The 22,258-nt window shown below is 41.8% G+C and overlaps 1 protein-coding gene across 5 annotated transcripts in view; it reads right to left on the reverse strand.

Annotated features, from left to right (window-relative positions):
* Positions 1-22,258, reverse strand: part of VPS13B (vacuolar protein sorting 13 homolog B) — a 988,099-nt gene that overhangs the window by 54,421 nt on the left and 911,420 nt on the right. For all 5 annotated transcript variants that reach the window (XM_044295329.1, XM_044295331.1, XM_044295327.1 and 2 more), the window contains 3 exons: positions 19,346-19,547; positions 6,029-6,217; positions 1,097-1,243 (listed from right to left, as the gene is read on the reverse strand). In XM_044295329.1, the coding sequence (XP_044151264.1) occupies positions 1,097-1,243; positions 6,029-6,217; positions 19,346-19,547 (538 nt within the window). The remainder of the gene's footprint in view (positions 1-1,096; positions 1,244-6,028; positions 6,218-19,345; positions 19,548-22,258) is intronic.

Below are 22,258 nucleotides of genomic sequence, written 5' to 3' on the forward strand. Positions count from 1 at the left end.
TTTAATGCCCATGGTCTTTCTTTCCAGTTTTATTTGGTGGTAGAAAAAAAAGCCCATATGTTTTTTACCGTGTTTTTCGTGGCTTTTTAATGTATACTTTAAACAGGTGTTTTTTTTAAAAACTCCCATACAGATGGGAGAGATGAGAAGTGTCTGAAAAACCACCATATCTAGTCAATGCTAAGTGAAAAATTCAAAAAAATACTAAAAAGCACAACACAAAAAATAGCAAATAAAAATAAAAAAAGTTACCACTGCAGCATAAAAAAATAAAGCGGCAAAGATGACCAAAAAAAACTGTGTATGAAATAAATCTTACTGGTATTCAAAACCTTCAATAACTTGAATGAGGCACAAAACCTACATATCGTGGTATAAAACTTTGATGTGAGTGATGAGTTGGCCCTACACACCAGGTGTTGGTAGAACTCTGGATTGGCTGCCAGCAATCAATCCCAACTCCCCTATAAACATGCGTACTCCGTTCAGTAAAGGATGCATGTTCAAAGGGTCACTGTAATTTTAAATAACTTAAAGTACAAGTGAATACAAGAATCCTTCTTACTCTACACCACCTAAACCGTTGTCACAGACCTGGCGGGACAGTCCCAAATTTCAGCCTCAATTCCGTAATCCTGGGACAGCTGGCGGATGTCTCAACTTCAACTGGCTTGGCTATTTCCGGTAGTCCCATAACGGTGAATGGAGAGGTGGTCATATTTCGGCGGCTTGCTCTCCATTTACTGCTATGGGACTTCTGAAAATTGCAGAGCGCGCTTGCTTGGCTATTTCCAGAAGTTCCATGGCAGGGATTGTACAGCACTCTGCACATGTGCTCTTCTTCACTTTGAGGACCCCGTTCTGGAAACAGGAGCTGTTCCCACAGGTGGCATATCCTAGCGAGATGCCATACATTTTGACATTGGGCAACCCCCTTAAGCAGCATGTATAAAAAAAAAAAGATTTTAATCTAAAGCTTGTGTTGGACCTCGTAAGCTAGTGACCTTCCATTATTCCAGGGGTCTGGACATGGATAGCAGAGGATGGAATATAAAAATAATGGATGGACCCCATACAGAAGATCACATGTACTTACCTCTTCATCAGGAAGCTGTCGTGGTACTGACATCTGTGGGCTGTAATAAATCCTATAGGAGGTATTGTTGATAAGAGTCGTCTTGTCTTCAATCTGTAGGATTTGGATACCATTGCGAACCATTGATGAAATGCTAAACTGGCAAAGCTAAAAGAGACAACAATATATCAGTGGAAACAAATATGTGAATATAATCCAGTTAAAGGGGTTGGGTCCTGAAACATATTCTACATTTTTCAAACCAGCACCTGGATCTGTATACTTTTGTAATAGCATGTTCAACTGCCACCAGCCATATGTTCTGTTAGAAGCTGTGGAAGTTACATGGAGAGAGGTGCAGCAGAAAGGACACGCCCACTGAGCTGCAAGGCTAAAGATAATCTAGCACAGCAATTGAAGCAATGAATGTGGAGATCTCTGGATCCATGTGAGGTACAGGGCTCGTTCTAGTTTTGTTAGAACGAGATAGACATGTATTCAGGGGTGTAGCTATAGGGGGTGCAGAGGGAGCAGCAGCTACAGGGCCCAGGAGCCTGAGGGGGCCCAAAGACCCTTGTGCCACATAAGAAGACACCGGTATTATAGAAAGTGCATGCGGGTCAAGTTACACCTCTGGCTGGAGGGAAGGGGTTAGGTCAAGAACTTGGAATGGGAGGGTGGGTGCCATTTCATTTTTACCTCAGGCAGCATGAAGGCTATGTGCTTCCCTGCCCCTGGCCACAAAGCACTGAGGGACGGGGGGCCCAAGCTGAATTCTTGCACCAGGGCCCATAATCCTTTCACTACACCCCTGCATGAACTATATGATGTCCGATTTTAATTTTTTACCTCAATCACGGCATAAACCCTTTATTGATGGATATACACATTAATATAAAAAAAATATTCTACTGTAGGTGAAGAAAATTTGACAACATATCAAATATCAATTCCTTAACATGTGTGTTCACTTTATTACTTCTCTTAGCAATACAGAGCTACAGTCTGTATTATACTTCAGAGCAGCATTCACAATTCGTCAAAGCTGAAATCCCCCAACAGTCATTGTGGCTAAGTGTTTTTATTGAATCAGATCTTATTTATTGATTTTTGTATGAGAATAAAAAACGAAAGTATACAACAATCACAGGTATAGAAAGTGTACAGGTGAAACGCGAAAAACTAGAATTTGGTGCAAAGTTCATTTCTTTCAGTAATGCAACTTAAAAGGGGAAACTAACAGATGAGACTCATTACATGCAAAGCGAGATATTTCAAGCCTTTATTTGTTATAATTTGGATGATTATGGCTTACAGCTTATGAAACCCCAAAGTCACAATCTCAGGTCCCCTCTGCTCAGGGGGTATGGATTAATTAGCTGACTGGAGTGTGACACTTTGAGCCTAGAATATTGAACCTTTTCACAAAATTCGAATTTTAATTTGCATTACTGAAATAAATGAACTTTTGCACGATATTCTAATATTTCGAGTTTCCCCTGTATAAGTACACATCAAGTACAGGATAAAGATGACATCACAATTGTACACGGTCATACTTTGATGGGAATATATTCCCAATACCCCTCCCTCCCCCTCTCCGTGTGGCCACATATCCTAAAAAGGAAATTATCACTCCAATATATCAGTCGCCTGATATCCCATTTAAATATCACATCAATCTATTACACTACTAGCTTCTTATAGCATCCGTACCTCTGTGTTCCTTTACCTCAGCCCTCCAAATCCCGTAAGAACTACACCATTCCAGATATGCACCAATCTCTGAGATACCAGACCAGGGCCAGCCATGTCTTCTACTGCTTCTCGAATGTCTTTACAGTGCCTCTTTTAATAGGAATGCCACTTTCCGTGGAAATCATGTGATTAACCATGTTAACCCATTCTGACTCAGTCGGCTGTATCCAGTGCTTAGCTATGGATTTACGTGCAACATATAATAATTTAGCAATGGCTAACTTGTGATCTGTAGAGACTGACAGATCCCCTACATACCCAAGGTACCCTACCAGTGGAACCTGTGGTCATTTACCTTCATATCTTTCTTCTATTTGTTTATACACTGCAGTCCAGAAATGCTCCGGTTCCGTACAGGTCTAGAATATATAAATCAAGTCTGCTTCTGGGGCAGTACACCATGGACATTTAGAGTCCGCCTGCAGGCCCATCTTAAACATGAGCCATGGCGCCTTATATACACAGTGTAATAAAAACCATTGTGAACGTCAAAGATATTGTGGGTACTGCCCCCAAAACATCATTCCATTGCTGGTCTGTTAACACTCTCACATCTCTTTCCCATTTACCCTTAAGACCCACAAGCGGTTACGCAGTTCTTTATCCAATAAAAATGGAATATGCCATGGAAATGATCCATTGTGGCTAAGTGTTTGGCACAGAGCCGACTCAGAGGATGCACATTCTGGGAAGCAATGTCTTTACACCAGGCACTGCACAAACTGCCCCATTGCAGTATGGTTCTGATAGAAACTATTGCATTGACAAGGCTGGTGACTGCTTCAGCCAGGAGAATTGTAAATACAGCTCTGAAGTATCATACAGCTCAGGACTGGGGCAAAGGGTTATCAGTGCAGGCAGCTGTCTAGGGTACAGTTGTCACTCCGACCTAGAAGGGCACCAATGGTAGTTATTCAATATACAGCAGTGTGAACTAGACTCTATTTATCAGAATCTTACATTGAATGTGAAGAACAACTATTGCCAAAGTAAGTGCCATAAACCGGGAAATTCTACATACATTTGGAACAATTAGTACACGCATCTGTGTAACTGAGGCTCTTACATAAAACCAGAAACTCTAAAATAAAACTAGCTTTACGGCACAGGCCTGACACTGGCACGCTCTCCGAACATACATCTCTGGTCACTGTAACATAAAAACTGCCTGTAATTGTTCTATAAACCATAATGATATTTAATTTAGGCTATAAAGTCAAATCGTTTTCTGTAGTCACCAAATTATGTTTCCCCCCGTGCCAATTCGAAGATATAGGTACGTTATTAATTTACGAGACTAATTAGATTTTTTAACTTGAAAGGAGCTGGGTAATTTGGAATTATGTTTTAGGTGTATTGTGTCCTGCGAAAAGAAATATAAAACCAGCGTAGCATGCACCATTTAGTTACAAAGTTGTTCCATGTCTCAGGAATGTTGGAGAATGGCCCCAGTCGTCCGAAACATAAAAAAATACTACCAATAACAAAATAAAAGTTGAAAACAAATATAAGATGGGGCAATGCTGGAAAGGCGAAGTAAAAAATAGGACCTGACTGAGTTTTGGGCTCCATTATAATTGTTTAAAGATCATTAGCTTTAATGCAGTATAAATCCTTCATAAAAGAAATGTGCGAGTCGGCCTCTGATATTAGATTTACTGGTATTTTATATTTCATTTCCCATTATACAAAGGGCCCATTCACTCCACCAGTGAGGCTGAGAGGACGACCAGTCACATCTACACAGTTCTGACAGCAATGTTCACTTCCTCTGCTAACATGTACACCTTTCATCCTGGAACATTCTCATTCTTGTAAGAATACTCATCTTTCCTACTTCCTACATTATTTTTTTTTTACTAAACCTCAGAAACATTTCATGTCTTCAGAGTTCCTCAAGTCTACTTCTACATTGCTCTACAGCAGGCATCAACTACCTCCGAAACTCCAGCTTTGGTAAAACTATGACTCCAAACACGCTCCCTTGCTTGGCTGCTCTCAGAACACTTATAGAAGTGAATGGAGCACGTTGGGAGTCGTTTTCACTATAGCTGGACTGCCAGAGTTTGCTGACCCCTGCTCTAGAGGACTGGCTGTAATAATCTAGAGAAAATCATAACCCGACCCAGTGTGTTCAAGGGAATTAATCTATGTTGTAGATTGTCAGCCGGAAGCATTGCATTTTAGGAGAAACACCAAAGGTTCAACATTCTAATGACTGGTGAGGGTATGAAGGGGTTGTCCAAAAGGAAAAAAATTGTAGTAAATAATGGGATAAAAAAAAAAAAAAAAAATTATAAGCCTTACACATGCTCACTGATTCCCCTCTGCTCCCATTCTGAGACTTACTGGGTTTCCCACTGCTCTCCAATTTATGGTCCCTCCTTGACATGCAGGAAGTGCCTGGAGATGTTTGCTCAGCCAATCACTTCTGAAGTAGGTCACAACTGTGTCCAGTGTTTGCCAGAACATGCATCTCTAGACATTTCCTGTGTACCAAGATGGGACCAGAAGTCAAAACCAGCAAAGACTCATTGGAAGAGCAGCAGTAGGGAATTGGCTTACTTTATTTTTTTTCATCCCACTTTAAGGCCACCTTTCACAATTTTTTCCCCCTCTAGATAGACCATTTAATCCAATGATATATCGCAATTTTCTATGATAGGGAAACTTATTTTTCTTACGAGCTTTCACAATGTTTAGGGAAAACCCTTTAATACCCCCAGGGCATGCAGCCCTTACTGATTCCTGGCATATGATGTAACAATGCATGGGATTGATAGACAGATTTGCTCAGTCCTTGAATCCCCTTTTGGCCAGGGCCGTGGAGTTGGTAAACCAAATGTCCAAATCTACTTTTTCACGCAACGACTCCATCTTCAGCTCATACTCATTCATACTGTAAATGGTTCATGTATAAAAGTTAGTAGTAACAAATTTACTGTAGTGGAATCATGGTACAGTTGCATCAGTCTTTTCAATGTTTTCACCCCCATCAAGTCATATTTTTATTTTCAAGCCAGACTTGGAGTCAGACTATTTCTCCAACTTCACCCAAAACCAACCTGACTCCACAGCCCTACTTCTTGCTAACTCCCCTACCCTCCTAAGCCCGTAGTTTATTCAACTGCACCTGTAGGAGAAGTCTTGACCCCCTTAACATGAATAAAAGATTTAGCCCTAACAGTTTCTCACCTTTTGATGACCAGGAAAGGCTCCAAGCTTGATGCTTGCGTCAACAAATCCATCTTCATCCAAAGATACCACCTCACCGTTGTCTCCATCCTTCCATTTTGGGGAGGTCACGTCATGAACCAACCGTACGGCAACAGACTTGTGCACAGTGTTTGTGTTGGCCCAGTAGATCCCAATTTGAAAAGCCTCCTGAAAAACAGATATAAATTTATCATCACGGAGGTATCACCTCTAATGGTCTATTGGGATACGGAGAAAACAAAAAGTCCTTGATCAGCATAGACAAATACCACAAAATGTTGGCCTCAGATTATGGCTATGTATAATAAACTGACTTATTGTATAACTAGTATTTCAACGTCTGTCAGGATTCTTGTCTATGACCTCAAAGAAACAGTCTTCATATTTACTGGTGTATTTGGTCCCCCTTTGATCACTTCAAAGGTTCCCGGTGTGCATCAGTGGTATTTCGACTTGGGACTATATTTGCCTGACTAACGAATTTGGAAGCAAAGTCTGGCCAGTGAGGTACAGCAGGGCATTGCCAACAACCTCGTTAGGCACCGTCTGGGCCACAATAGCTACAGAGAGCAATAACTGCATTGTGAAGCATGGCTTCCTACATAAAGAAGCAAATTCAGAAAGCGAGTTGTGTTGTCAACCGTGATGAACAACAGTAACATGAGCGAGACAGATATAAAAAACAGATCTTCAGCTAAAAGAAAGAAAAAAAAAATCCTACTTGTGTTTTCTACTAACTTGCCATGTAGTGTGGATACTGGAAACTCTGTCGGGTTCCGACTGCAGAAACTTGTTAACATAACCTCCCAAGGACGAGCGCTGGTATTTTCCACGCTGACGTGTGTAACCTTGACTACTCTTGGTTTTTCTATGCTCGCTTTGTACTTTTTTCGCAATTATTTGCTCTACCTTCGCTCCACAAGGGAAGTCATTTATTTTTTATTATTATTTTTGAAAAAAACATATTTATGAGCCTTATTATTTAAGAATGTTTAGCAAACACCAAGGCCAGCAATGTACTGGAAGAAAAAAGATCCACAACTGGAGAACTAGCAAAAGAAAGTGTTCAAGCACGTTCCCGGTGAGACACAGAAGCGAGCCTCAAAGTTGTTGCGATTAAATGCATTTAATGTACAGCTGGTTAAAGGGGTTGTGACACGAAAAATATTGTACAAACCAGTGCCTGGATCTGAATAATTTTATAATTGCATGTAATTAAAAATGTATTATACATACTGAGTCAATGAAATCTATCTGTACAGCGCCACCTACTGGTTGCTCTTTTACTAATTTCTTTGTCCTGCTCACTCAGACGGAAGCACATGCTCAGGTCCATCCTGCAACGGCCACCAGCTGTAGCAGACAGGACACAACCTCTGGGAATGGACGCGCCCTCTGACATGCTTGAAATAAATCTAGCAGAACAATTGGTACCATACAATGAATGGGGAGACCTCTGGAACCATGTGAGGAACAGGGCTGGTTCTAGCTTTGTTAAAACGAGGTTGTCATGTACTAGATTATGGATCATTTTCATTTTATACATAATTCACGGGATAACCCCTTTAATGAAAATTTCAGCAGCTTTCTAATACACATTAAGGCAGATTTATTATTAAAAATGTGCAAGAATTTATTATATATTATTATTTATTAACAGTTTAGGCTACTTTCACACTAGCGTTTTGGCTTTCCCGATTCTGAGATCCGTCATGGGCCCTAAAAAGAGGTCCAAAACGGATCAGTTTTGCCCTAATGCATTCTGAATGGAAAAGGATCCGCTCGGAATGCATCAGTTTGCCTCCACTCAGTCACCATTCCGCTCTGCATGCAGCGTTTTCCTGATCGCGATGTGGTGCATAGCAAGACGCAATAGAAAACGGATCCATCCCTTATTGACTTTCAATGGTGTTCAAGACAGATCCGTCATGGCTATATAAGACATAATACAACCGGATCCGTTCATGACGGATGCATGCGGTTGTAGTATTGTAACAGAAGCGTTTTTGCTGATCCATGACTGATCCGCAAAAAACGCTAGTGTGAAAGTAGCCTAAGACACATCTTCTGCCTCATCTGACGAAAAGGAATGGCCTCAAGGAAAATAGGGCATGGCTTAAAGGCTATGTACACCTTTTTATTATTGCATTGCACTTATTTTGAGCTAAAATCATTTTTAAATTGGTCTTTATTAAAAATATGACATCCTTTTTTCTGTACAGAGCTGAGATGTTCTAGTAGAAGCCTCTGGATTTTCTGTCTTTTCCGTCATTTGAGGAGCAGATGGGCTCCTTATTTCTGCTCTCTGACCTTATAATCTCTCATTATAGCTCAGGTCTTATCTTAGGCTACTTTTTACACAGATCAGTCATGAATCTGCAAAAACGCTTCCGTTACCATAATACAACTGCATGCATTCGTCATGAACACCATTGAAAATCAATGGGGTATGGATCCGTTTTCTATTGTGTCAGAGAAAACGGATCCGTCCCCATTCACTTACATTGTGTGCCACACCACATTGCGGAGAGAAAAATGCTGCAGGCAGCGTTTTGGTGTCCGGCTCCAGAGCGCAATGTTGACTGAACGGAGGCAAATTGATGCATTCTGAGCATTAGGGCAAAACTGATCCGTTTTGGACCGCTTGTGAGAGCCCACAACGGATCTCACAAACGGAAAGCCAAAACGAGAGTGTGAAAGTAGCCTAACTGATAAGAATGTGGTATAAATAAGTGCTTATGACCTCTCAGTAGTTTAGAGATAAGGGTTATCAGATGACCTGCACAAAGTGAAAGTACCAGTCGCAACAGTTAGAAAAGCAATTAACCCTTTGTGACAGAACAGCTCAATATTGTTTAATAAAGGCCAATTGAAAAAATGATTTTTAGCCAAAAATAACAGTAACATGCAATCATAAAAAAATAAAAAAAAAGGCCTCAGAAAGTGTACATAGGCTTTAAATGTGCGTTGTGCACCAAAAAATGCAATACAAATGTGGCACTTTTTTGGGGGAGTAAACTAAGCCAACAAATAGGCGGTATAATGTTAGACTAGACAATATAAAGATGCACCAGATTTATCTTCCAGTGTCAGTCACTGTGAGACATCTGGCGCAGACTGTTTATTCTGTCTTACTTATAGACAATAAATGTGTTCCATTGTGTTTCGATACTTCGCCATCTTCAATATTATTTCTATTAACATCCAGAGGAAGGGGGTAGAGTCCCATGTAGCAGCTACAGGATTCCCTAGAACTACGAGGACATGCATGTCCGAGAGATATTCAAATGGACCGAAAGGCTCAATTTGGAAACTGTACAGACATGTATGTCCATGGCCTGGGCACCACTACAGCTAGGTGAGACCCTAGCCTGAAAATCTACCCTGATCATGTAGAAATGAGCTAGGTATGAACTAGGTGCATGACCTGGTAAGGCTGGGTCTTACATTTTCGTTGTATCATGTCTAAGCTTGAGGAATAAAAGAAAAACAGACTCGTACTGGAGCAGCTTTAACAGAAGTGATATTAGAACATTTTGGATTCTGTAGAACTAAGGGGGTCATTTTCGATCAGAAATACGCCTATATGATTGTGAGCCCCATTGGGGACAGTTGGATGATAATGTCTGTAAAGCGCTGCGGAATATAGTAGCGCTATATAAAATGCATAAAATAAATAAATAAAAATTAGGCGTATTTCTGGCGCAGAAATCTGAGACTTTGCAACACTCACGCCCGGTCTAGAAAGTGGGCTTGTGTGGCTCATTCATCACTTTCTACGCCTGTTTTAGGCATAGAAAACTGTCTAAATGTAAGACAGCGAGGAAGCTTACTTACATTTAGACTGGTGGTGGACGCACCAGAGTTAGGCCTCTTGCACACGACCGCATTGCTTTTTCAGTATTTTGCGGTCCACAAAAAACGATCCGCAAAAAATACGGATGACATTCGTGTGAATTCTGTTTTTTGCGGAATGGAACAGCTGGCCCCTGATAGAACAGTACTATCCTTGTCCGTTATGCGGACAATAATAGGACATGTTCTATCTTTGAACGGAAAGGAAAGATGGAAATTGTGGATCCATTGAAATGAATGGTTGTGGAACGCAAAAAACGGAAAGTAAACAGAAAAAAAACCGCTTGTGTGCAAGAGGTTTTATGTAGAGATGGGCGCATCTTCATAACTTCAGTGGATCCACCGCCAGCACAGGGGCTTATAAAGACCGGCGTCTAAAACACCAGTCTTAATAAATGACCCTCCTTGGTTGAACTTGATGGATGTTTGCCTTTTTTCAACCGTATTAACTATGTAAAAGTGTTATAAGCAACGCATTTCATGCCTGTATCAGCCAGACACTAGTGACATGCCACAATAGTCACACATGGAAGGTTTCAGATTATACTTCACAAAGGATGTGAAAAACTTAAAATATAACTTGTATAGATATAAAATAAAATAATTGTACTAGAAAAATAATTGTACACAAAAGATTAGGGGTTGGTATGAAGTACAAGCTTTCAGATGACCCCACCTGCCTTAATGACCTATTGAATAGCTCTCCACAATTTTATTTTATACTATTGTTTCTAGTACAATTATTTTATTTTATAAATATACAAGTTATCTTTTAAGTTTTCCACATCCTTTGTGAAGTATTATCTGAAACCTTCAGATTAGCATTTCCTACTATGTTAGGTCGGGGATCATCTGGTACCATAATCCCTTCATACACAATAACAGGTGAGGAGCATGACTGCTGACAAGTCATGGCTATTCGGACGGCCATTCCCCGTGTAAATATGAATATGGTTACAAGAGGTGTCTACATTTAGTGGAAAATCAATGAAGCTTTAATCTTCTTAGGTCACACCGGACAATTATCGCTGCGACTGCTCAGGAGGATCTGATGCATCTTCAATAGGTCCATACTAATTTCTGTATCATGGATGGACTTTCCTGTGGACGGCTGGAAATCCCTCTCCAGACCTCAATAAATAGACACTTGTTTTGAGTCTCTTAGCATCTGCACCCATGTATCCTTCACGACGTATAGATGCAAGAGGCTGGTACGGGTCACCGTTATCTCATCCCAAAGCATTTATGATCCAGAAGAATATGTTGATAATGAAAATTGTAATAGTACTGGAGGACGTCATTTCCAGCTGTAATTTCTTCCGTTTTCACAACAAAGAGAAGTGTATCATCCGAGCATTGTAAGCGATTATAATCAAAACTTCAGAGGAACAATCTCCTGCTGAGAACTAGGAGGAACAATCACCAGTCAAACCTAATAAGACCCTCTAAGTGAAGACATTCAGACCCCAGGAAGTGCAGCTGGTGCCGTATCGGACAACTCCAACCCAACCCCTAAAAATAAAAATCCAAAAAATACAGTAAATAAAAAGTTGCATTCACAGTTGTGTGTCAATCACTTTGGTCAGCTGAGTAATCGTCCTATATTACGTCTGCTGAAAGCGGTGGTGTGTTTATAGTCTGAGACTTGCAATTGCCATTTAAGACCACTATGAAGCGGCGGCACGCCGGGCTGTGGTGAGAGGAGTTAGGAGAGCATTGCGTCACGTCGCGCAGGGACACAATGTACCGAGCTCAGAACAAACAAAAACAGACCCCATGGTGCTCCAACTGGCTCCTGACACCGCCTCTCATCCAGTTTTCCAATTCCGCCCTGTTTAATATTTACCGCAAATGGTATTGTAAAAAAAAAAAAATTTCGTTGAGATCGACAATAAAAGGGCTGAATATATGAGATGTGTGACAACTGACTGCAAGAAATATCTGCAGAAATGTAATTTACGATGTGATATCTTACAGACGGCCGCCCCTGATGTCACCGCTTCAGTATTCATTAGAAATATCTGTGTCATAATGGAAACCATACAAGAGGAGATGAGCGCACATACTTCTGCATCCTCCAGTATCTGCCACATGTTACTCAGTGCATCTCCTGTCAACCTCGGCGGACAAGAGTCAAATTTACATGAACGACTGTTAACCATATCCAGGGGTGGAGCGGGAACTGAAAGTGACCCTGGAAAAAAACTAAAAGTGGCCCCTTGTTGTAGTCGGGTCCAAATTGACAGAAGGCAAGAGAGAAGAAGTGTGTGTGGGGAGGGGGCAGCAATACCACAGTGCACCCCAACAGAACCAAATATCACAGTGCAGCACAAAATTCACCAGATGCCACAGTGCAGCACAAGTTACTGCCCCAGCAGAACCAAATAAAACAGTGCAGCAAAAAGTACTGCCCTAGCAGAACCAAATATCACAGGGAAGAACAATATACTGCCCCAGCACAACCAGATACCACAGTGCAGCATAAAATACTGCCCCAGCACAACCAGATACCACAGTGCAGCTCAAAATACTGCCCCAGCACAACCAAATATCACAGTGCAGCACAAAATTCACCAGATGCCACAGTGCAGCACAAGTTACTGCCCCAGCAGAACCAAATAAAACGGTGCAGCAAAAAGTACTGCCCCAGCAGAACCAAATATCACAGGGAAGAACAATATACTGCCCCAGCACAACCAGATACCACAGTGCACCCCAACAAAACCAAATATCACAGTGCAGCATAAAATACTGCCCCAGCACAACCAGATACCACAGTGCAGCACAAAGTACTGCCCCAGCAGAACCAAATATCACAGTGCAGCACAAAATTCACCAAATATCACAGTGCAGCACAAGTTACTGCCCCAGCAGAACTAAATATCACAGGGAAGAACAATATACTGCTCCAGCAGAACCAAATACCACAGTGCAGCACAAAATACTGCCGCCATCAGATCTTTATGCTGGTGATCAACAGGAGGGCACCTTCGGCCACTGGCCAGGTGCATGAGTGCCTGATGCTCTTACATTAATTAATGCTGAGAGCATCAGATCTTTATGTACCTTGTTGATAGCCAAGAGGAGGAATTAAGTGGCCCCCCAGGCATCATCCCACCGGGAAACTTCCCTGTAGGTTTTATCACCAATCCGCCCCTGACCGTATCAGTCCCTTGATAAACATGTGATCTGATGATGGACAGACTGTATAATGCATTCTCAAAGCAGTAAAGCAGAACTCGCATTTCCAGCCCCTGAACAGCTGTAGGATCGGACTGACGGATTATGACAGAAACTTTTGATGCAAATTTTAAAAACATAAAAATATAGAGGAGGAGGAAGTCGTTCAGTACATTCAAGTTACAAACATTGAAGGCGTTGTCTAAAATAAAATAATAATTATAATAACTAATAAAAAAGGTGTAATTTTTTGGCCCCCAGAAACAGCATCACTCTTGCACACAGGCAGTCTCTGGTACTGCAGCTCATTCCCATTTAAAAGATAGCAACAGCAGACACAGCATATGCACAAGTGTGAGGAAAAATCTTATCTCTAAGCTCCTGCATTTGTCTGTCATTTTTACTGTCTCTCTTAGGTTTGGCGCAGCACCCGTCGTACGACCAGAGATCACTGTGTAACTGAATGGGGCTGCAGTACAACTGGTAAGTTGCCCTGAATGCAGAATCACATAAAAATCCAACACTGCAGGGGTTTTGAGATTCTGGGGTCACAGCAACTTGTGAGTGGTGCTGCAACCCCATTGAGTTCAACTGCTGTACAGCAATCACTGGCCGCGAGATGAGTGTTGTGGCCAAGACCGCCATGCAGCCCGAGCCTTGCGGTGTATTCATTTCCATAATGTCTGAAAGCATAAAAAACGGACCGCACCTAGGATGGTGCTTAGTGACAAGATGTAAAGTGCCTTACATTTAGGCGGTGAACTCACACGCTCAGGACTGTCATCCTCCAATAAGTCAGTGTGACATATTGGAAGATGCTTTTAAAAGGGAATATATTACCTGGGTACCTTCTGTTACTAACCAGATCCTAATAAATATTAATCATTTCCGTTTTTTATTCCATTTTCTGTACATTATTATGGGTGCAGCAAAGTTGCAGCTCTGATATTTGCTTTACAACTGCTACATGAACATAGGAAACTGTAGTCTGGAGATTACCTTATTTTTTTGAGGGGGGGGGGGGGGGGGAGTGTTGTGGGCATGCTCTGTGACCTGTCAATATGCCAGGAGGGGGAGGAGGTGAATGGTATCAATCTAATATCAGGCTCAGAGTAAAAACTGCAAGGTTTCAGTGTCATCTTTAATAGAGATGAAATGGAAAATTAGGGGGGAAAAAAAAATCTTTAAATGTTAAATAAATAAGTGCAACATAAGAACTTGATTTAAACAATATGTCACTTACTGTAATTACGGTATATTAATATGTTATTAATATGTCAGTTATTCATATCTTCATAGAGTGAACATATTCTGATACAGAGTCTAATTTATCATTAGGGTTCGTCAGTTTTCCCAAAGTCATTTTTTGTAATTGTACGAGTCGCGCAAAAAATTGTGACTTTTTTAAGTACGCCACTCTATCAATACTGGAGTTTAAATGAGCGTGTCTATAAATGTAAATTACATTTACTCCAGATTTATCAATGCGATTTATCAAGTCACGAAAAATTGGGCAAACTCACTCTAGACAGAATGTGGCGTATTATAAAGGAAGGAAGAAAAGAAAGAGAGAGAGAGACGAAAGAAGAAAAGAAAGAAAGTTCCTAATTTTCATGTGTAAACATAATTAAATGATGAAATGACAGTCACCATCAGTCACCACTAGGGGCATCATACACAGATTCTGCATGTGCTTTATCCATATACCAGTATGCAGTGAGCTCCTCATCTGCCCTCAGTGGCAGCAGGAGGCACCCTGAAGTTTATCATTGAAATCTACGTCATTACATGGAATTTGGAGTTCTGTATGAGATAACCAGAGCTGCAGCTGCTTTAAAATGTATGAAGAAAGTTGGTGATGAAAAACGAAGTTTCACTTTAAGTAACTATATTGATTGAGAGAAAACAGGACTCAGGTAATGAAGTGCCCGCAGGGCTTACATTTGGTAATATGAACTGGCGCACATCTATAATTGATTTTATGCCACATTAATAGAAGTTGCACACTGTAGCACATGCCATATTTGCGGTGTGATTTGTGACTTTTCACTTTGAAAAGTGATGAGAGAAGTGAATGGGACTTAGCAGGAGGAGGTATGGCCTCCCACAGCCCATCACATTTAGGCCTCCTATCTTGCAGTCCGCAAGCCACAGATCCGCACATCACGGATACCGGTCGTGTGCATCCCACACTTTCCTCTCTCCCGGTTATAGAAATGCCTATTCTTGTCCAGAAAATGGACAAGAATAGGACATGTTCTATAATTTCCAGAATGGCTGCATGTATGAGGACAGCACACATACGACACCCATGCCCTATAGAAATAAATGGGTCTGCGTCCGTCATCGGTGGGCGAGGGAGAGCAGGAGATTATGAATAACCATGACTCTTCTCAGGCAGCCATGACTCTTTTCCAGGCCCGGTCAGCAATGATTATGATGCTGGTTCCTGGTGACCACCTAATGACATATTGCTGCCCTCAGGGAGGTCACCATGCAGTTAATGACAGGTTCTCTTTAAGGTTTAGGATTAATCATGGGACATCTGACTGCCATGGGGCAGAATGCTTATGTGCTATCCGTATATATGCGGAGTTCTTGAATTTCTATAAGCTATGCTCGGTGATGTCAGGACTTCAGCACTCATTAGAAGCTCCTCCATATTGTAAAGCATAACATACCCCCTACTGCAAATTACAATTATATTATGTCAGGGATTCCTTATAATCACATTTGGCCTCAAATCGTGTACCTGGACTAAGTTATAGAATTACAATACGTAATCATAATTACATTTGTATTATCTCATACATCAACCTTGTCTCTCTTACACAAACGAAAGGAATGAAAATGATCATTTATGGAGTTCAGGAAGGACTAAATTAATTTTATTTTTTGTTAAAGAGCATCTGTCAGCATCATCAACCCTATTAAACCAATCATACAGCCTGGCAGGGTTGATCATGCTGATAAATGGGTACCCTTATGACTCTCTGTGGCCTCTTTACTGAGAAAATGGCATTTGTATTTATAAACTGGAGCACCGAGGGGCTGGCCAGAGCCCTTGGAGCACCAGTTTGTCGTAACCCCTTCAGCTTCAGCCCCTCCCCCACCCCCTGGATTGACAGGGCTAGTCTTCTAGTTGCACTTCATTAGTCCCCTTTAAAGTGTATTTTGAATGGAGTGGTGGTCACACATATGTACTGCCGCTCCATCCTTATAAGGACAGCCAAGTACAGCGACACAGAGAGTCAATGGACCTGCAGGTCACAAGCACGGCCTCTACTCCATTCAAGCTCCTCTTTAAAGGGGACTATTATAAGACTAGCCCTGTCAATCCAGGGGATTGTGGGGAGGGACTGAAGCTGACAGGAGCATAACAAACCGGTGCTCCAAGGGCTCTTGCCAGCCCCTCGGTGCTAAAGAGATTCAACTATTTGCATTACTGATAATAAGAGGTGAATTATAAAATGGTCTTTAATGCTGGCTCAGTGGGTAAAAATGTCCATTTCCTGTATTACGTGCTCACAGTCCAAGGCTACAAAAAGAAACAAGAAGCAATCTGAGCAGTCTGCTGACCAGGACCTCACCCCTGACCTGTAACGGTCAAGACATCAAGACATCACTTGCAGGACTGAAGGGTTACCAGACAGAGATAATTGCCGACCTTCCACAACCCACTCTTTCAGTAGCTGCTGAGCAGTTACCCCATACAAATGTCTGCTCCTAATTACAAGCCCCTCTAGACCTGTTTTCCTTTGAGGATTGATTGGTAAACCCAGCATTTTTAATGGACCACTAAGTGACTGCTTTGTTGCCCTATTTTTCAGCCCACCGGCAGATTTAAAAGTCCCAAAGGGAATTTTTGTTTTGCAGAGAAAAATTCTTTTGCAGCTGCTTGTAATACCGCCATCCCAGAACTTTGTGCAGTAGACTACAGTATAGAGCTACCAATACAAGTGAGGACTGTCGACTGAACGCTCCTTTGGTTGACAGCTATGTCTCCTGATTTCTATGAGAACAAAAGAATCGGACACGGGGAACTCCAGCATGCCCAACCCTGCTCTTACCCTGACCTCTGCCATTAGTGGAGAGTCAGAAAGCCTCCATACACATTAGATGGTCGGTCAGTCCTGCTGAAATGGGCAAGTTTGGCTGAGATACAGGATATGTAAAGTGTACGGCAAGCTGTGGTCTGAATACAGTATAATATTGGGATGCCATCCGGCCCGTCATCCTACAGTTTGTATACTAAGAGGCTTAAACCCTAAAATACAAAGAGGGTCAACTGTGCCCCAAAACATCTACAGCTAATAGAACGTGAGATATGTTACACCCTACAGACATTTACAGCATTATGTTGCTCTAGGGAGATGCTACCCCTGTTGCCAGTCCTGAATACAGAAGGGTTTTTGAAGGATATGGTGTCAGTCCTGGATATAAAATATGTTACTTCTGAAGCATCTGTGCCGCTTTTTTCAACAATATGCAAGAATTCTGGACTCCTGCGCACAACACAGACATAACAGGGCTAGAGTAATAACTGCAATGGGCGGACTACAGGACCTAGAAAGATCATCAACATTAGGGTTATTCACTTTAGAAAAAAGACGGCTGAGGGGAGATCTAATAACTATGTATAAATATATCAGTGGTCAGTACAGAGATCTCCCCCATCATCTATTTATCCCCAGGACGGTGACTGTGACGAGAGGACATCCTCTGCGTCTGGAGGAAAGAAGGTTTGTACACAAACATAGAAGAGGATTCTTTACGGTAAGAGCAGTGAGACTATGGAACTCTCTGCCTGAGGAGGTGGTGATGGTGAGTACAATAAAGGAATTCAAGAGGGGCCTGGATGTATTTCTGGAGTGTAATAATATTACAGGCTATAGCTACTAGAGAGAGATCGTTGATCCAGGGAGTTATTCTGATTGCCTGATTGGAATTTTTCCCCCTAAAATTAAGAAAATTGGCTTCTACCTCACAGTTTTTTTTGCCTTCCTCTGGATCAACTTGCAGGATGACAGGCCGAACTGGATGGATAGATGACTTTTTTCAGCCTTATAAACTATGTAACTATGTTACTATGACATCAGTCTCATCTCTTGCAATATATTTACTATGTGGTTGAATTTAATGCCAAGCTTGGTATAGTTTAGTCGAGGTAGTGTAACGCACATAGAGTCACAGCCCTGGATGCACGTACAAAATTCCTTGCATGTCTTATAGAGAAACAGCTATTCAAAGTATATAGCAAATTATAATGGTAGCAGGACGCGTTTCTGAACTGTCCTAAACCTTTTTTTCAACTGAATATAGAGTTGAAAAAGGTTTAAGTCAGGGCCAAAACGCGTCCTGCTACCACTATAGTGTGCTCAATGCTTTGAATAAAAGAATTACAGTAAGATGTTTCACTATTGGAGGTGAGCACTGGGAATTTTGTATATAGTCTACTTTTACACGCTCTTGTACAGTGCGCCAGTCTTGGTAACTGTTTGCTATTGTCTTTCACTGGGATTACTGAACAGAACACCTGACGTGTGCAAGAAAATAAAGAAAATATGTCCCCAATCTGAAAAATCTTGAAAGATTTTTTAAATGTTTTTGAAATCATTTGTTGAATGGCATTAGATGATACCTACCGTATGAGAACGGCTAAGGCTACTTTCACACTAGTGCTTGATCGGATCCGTTCTGAACGGATCCGATCATATTAATGCAGACGGAGGCTCCGTTCAGTACGGATCCGTCTGCATTAATAACTTCGAAAATTTTCTAAGTGCGCAAGTAGCCTGAGCGGATCCGTTCAGACTTTCAATGTAAAGTCAATGGGGGACGGATCCGCTTGAAGATTGAGCCATATGGTGACCTCTTCAAGCGGATCCGTTCCCATTGACTTACATTGTAAGTCTGAACGGATCCGCTCGCCTCCGCACGGCCAGGCGGACAGCTGAACGCTGCAAGCAGCGTTCAGCTGTCCGCCTGTCCGTGCAGAGGCGAGCGGAGCGGAGGCTGAACGCCGCCAGACTGATGCAGACGCTCCATTCAGACTGCATCAGGGCTGGACGGAGGCGTTCGGGTCCGCTCGTGAGCTCCTTCAAACGGAGCTCACGAGCGGACCGACGAACGCTAGTGTGAAACTAGCCTAATCCCACTAAATACCTTACTGACATCCATCAGGAGGGAGGAAGGCTAGAGAGACTCACACACAGGACTCTTCTAAGCACTGGAAAGTTCAAGTGTCGTCCTTGTAGTTACCTTGAAGTTTGGAGGGACGATGGTCTTTCCAGCCGGAATTTGAAGAACGATGTCCTCGCCCTCGAATAGCCAAAGGTCCCATCGGGATTGGTTGATAAGGATAGCCCATGGGAGCAGCTCAATCAGCAGGGTCTTCAGGTGAGGCCTCCAGGGAGACAGCTTGACCCGCATAGGACTATCCCACTGAGTCAAATGTTCCCCGCTGTATAAAATAATAAAATAGTTACAACAACCTCTAAAAACTGATTCACACACTAGAAACTGAAACAGGTCATAGGCATATAAACAGCTAGGGTGACACGATGTACACATTTGTGCAGATGGACTGTACATCTACTGAGCTGAAAAAACATCAATTGAAATTTTTATCATACAGGCTCAAAATTACATTTATAGCCCGTTGAAAGGAACCGTAAGGCTGTTAAATAAAAAGTATATTATATTATAGTTTCTGGCTGGATGTTTGCAGCCATATTGCCCACAGAGAGCCTGCCGCTATATTGCCCCCACAGAGCTGGCTGCTAAATTGCCCCCACAGATCCTACTGCCATATTGCCCCCACAGAGCCTGATGCCATATTGCCCCCTGAGAACATGCTGCCATATTGCCCCCTGAGAACATGCTGCCATATTGCCCCAGAGAGCCTACTGCCACCAGTTGTATTTACCTCCTTCAACAATACCGCTCCATGCGGGCACAAAAAGAAAATGGTGCCCGGCAATGATCTGCGCTCACCAATCATGTTGAAAGGATGCATCGACGTGATTGCCGATTGTAAATATATACTGTGGCACTAATCACACCGGGGAGCAGCAAAAAACAAGGCCGCGGTTATTTGACACATGTGTACTAGAAGATGCTCTACATGGACCAAAGTATAGGGACATAAACAGATGTGTTCAAAATATTAGCAGTGTGTTGAAAAAATTAATAAAGCTCTAAATCCTTCTAATAGCTTTTATTTCCATAAACACAAATGCATTGGGAACACTACACATTCTATTCCAAATCAAAACATGAAGAAAAATATATCAAATTTGTGTTGTTCCTCTAATATTTTTTAAGAAATGTGAATATTGGACTGTTCAAAAAAAAAAAAGCAGTGTTTGTATTCTTCTTTACAAACTCAAACATTCACTAAATAAACTGAAAAATTGTTTGAAGATTTTGCTTTCCTTTGAATCACTAACTAATATTTAGTTGTATAACCGCTGTCTCTGAGAACTGCTGGACATCTGTGTTACATGGAGTCAACCGACTTCTGGCCCCTGTGAACAGGTATTCCAGCCCAGGGTGATTGGACTACATTCCACAGTTCTTCTCTATTTCTTGGTTTTGCCTCAGAAACTGCATTTTTGATGTCACCCCACAAGTTTTCTATTGGATTAAGATCCGGGGATTGGGCTGACCACTCCATAACGTCAATCTTGTTCGTCTGGAACCAAGATGTTGCAGGTTTACTGGTGTGTTTGGGGTCGTTGTCTTGTTGGAACACCCATTTCAAGGGCATTTCCTCTTCAGCATAAGGCAGCATGTCCTCTTCAAGTATTCTGATGTATTCAAACTGACCCATGGTTCCTGGTATGTGATAAATAGGCCCAGCACCGTAGTATGAGAAACATCCCCATATCATGATGCTTGCGCCACCATGCTTCACTGTCTTCACAGTGTACTGTGGCTTGAATTCAGTGTTTGGGGGTCGTCTGACAAACTGTCTCCGGCCACTAGACCCCAAAAAGAACAATCTTACTTTCATCAGTCCACAAAATGTCTCTTTAGGCCAGTCAATGTGCTCTTTGGCAAATTGTAACCTCTTCAGCACAGGTCTATTTTTCATCAGTGGGACTTTGCGGGGGCTTCTTGCAGATAGCTTGGCTTCACATAGGCCTCTTCAAATTGTAACAGTACTCACAGGTAACTTTAGACCTTCTTTGATCTTCCTGGAGCTGATTGTTGGCCGAGTCCTTGCCATTATGGCTATTCTTCTATCCATTCGAATGGTAGTTTTTCACTTTCTTCCACGTCTTTGAGGTTTTGGTTGCCATTTTAAAGCATTTGTGATCATTTTAGCTGAGCAGCCTATCATTTTCTGCACTTCTTTATATGTTTTCCCCTCTTCAATCACCTTTTTAATCAAGGTACGCTGTTCTTTTGAACAATGTCTGGAACGACCCATTTTCCTCAGAATTTCAGAGAGAAATGCACTGTAACCAGCATGTACAACATTTGCTGCCTTCCTTCCTTAAATAAGGGCAATAATTTCCACCTGTTTATTTTTTTTAATAAGCTCACTCATTGAACTCCACACTGCTATTATTTTGAACATGCCCCTTTCAATTAGTGATTCAATTACACAGAATCAGCAGCATGCATGTCATGACTGTTGGGTCTGTTGGATTTCTATTACTCTACTACACCTGCTAGTAAATTTTTTGCCATGTATAAATATTATTTCTACCAAAAACAGTGATTGATCAGGTTAGTGATGTCTGACTGCTATCATTTTAAACACAACTGTACATATTACACCTACAGGAGAGTTTTATGACTTCCCATTCTTAAACCATAGGTATTAATATGGAGTTGCCCCCATGAACCCATACCCCCTCCCCTGCATGTAAACAGCTTCCACTCTTCTGGGAAGGCTTTTGACAAGATTTTGGAGGGTGTCTGTGGAAATTTGTGCCCATTTACCCAAAAGGGCATTTGTGAGGTCAAACACTGATGTTGGATGAGAGGTTCCGGCTTGCAATCTCCATTCTAGTCCATCCCAAAGGTGTTCAATGGAGTTGAGGTCATGTGGCGATTCCCGAAACAATGGTGCATAAATGAGAACACAGGGTCAGGTGAGATTACATGGTCCCTACGCCTGGCTCTATCAATCAATGCTGGGAGGGTGAGGCTGGGCACTAG

This window comes from Bufo gargarizans, chromosome 5 (genome assembly GCF_014858855.1).
Source record: "Bufo gargarizans isolate SCDJY-AF-19 chromosome 5, ASM1485885v1, whole genome shotgun sequence".
In the NCBI taxonomy this organism is placed as follows: domain Eukaryota; kingdom Metazoa; phylum Chordata; class Amphibia; order Anura; family Bufonidae; genus Bufo; species Bufo gargarizans.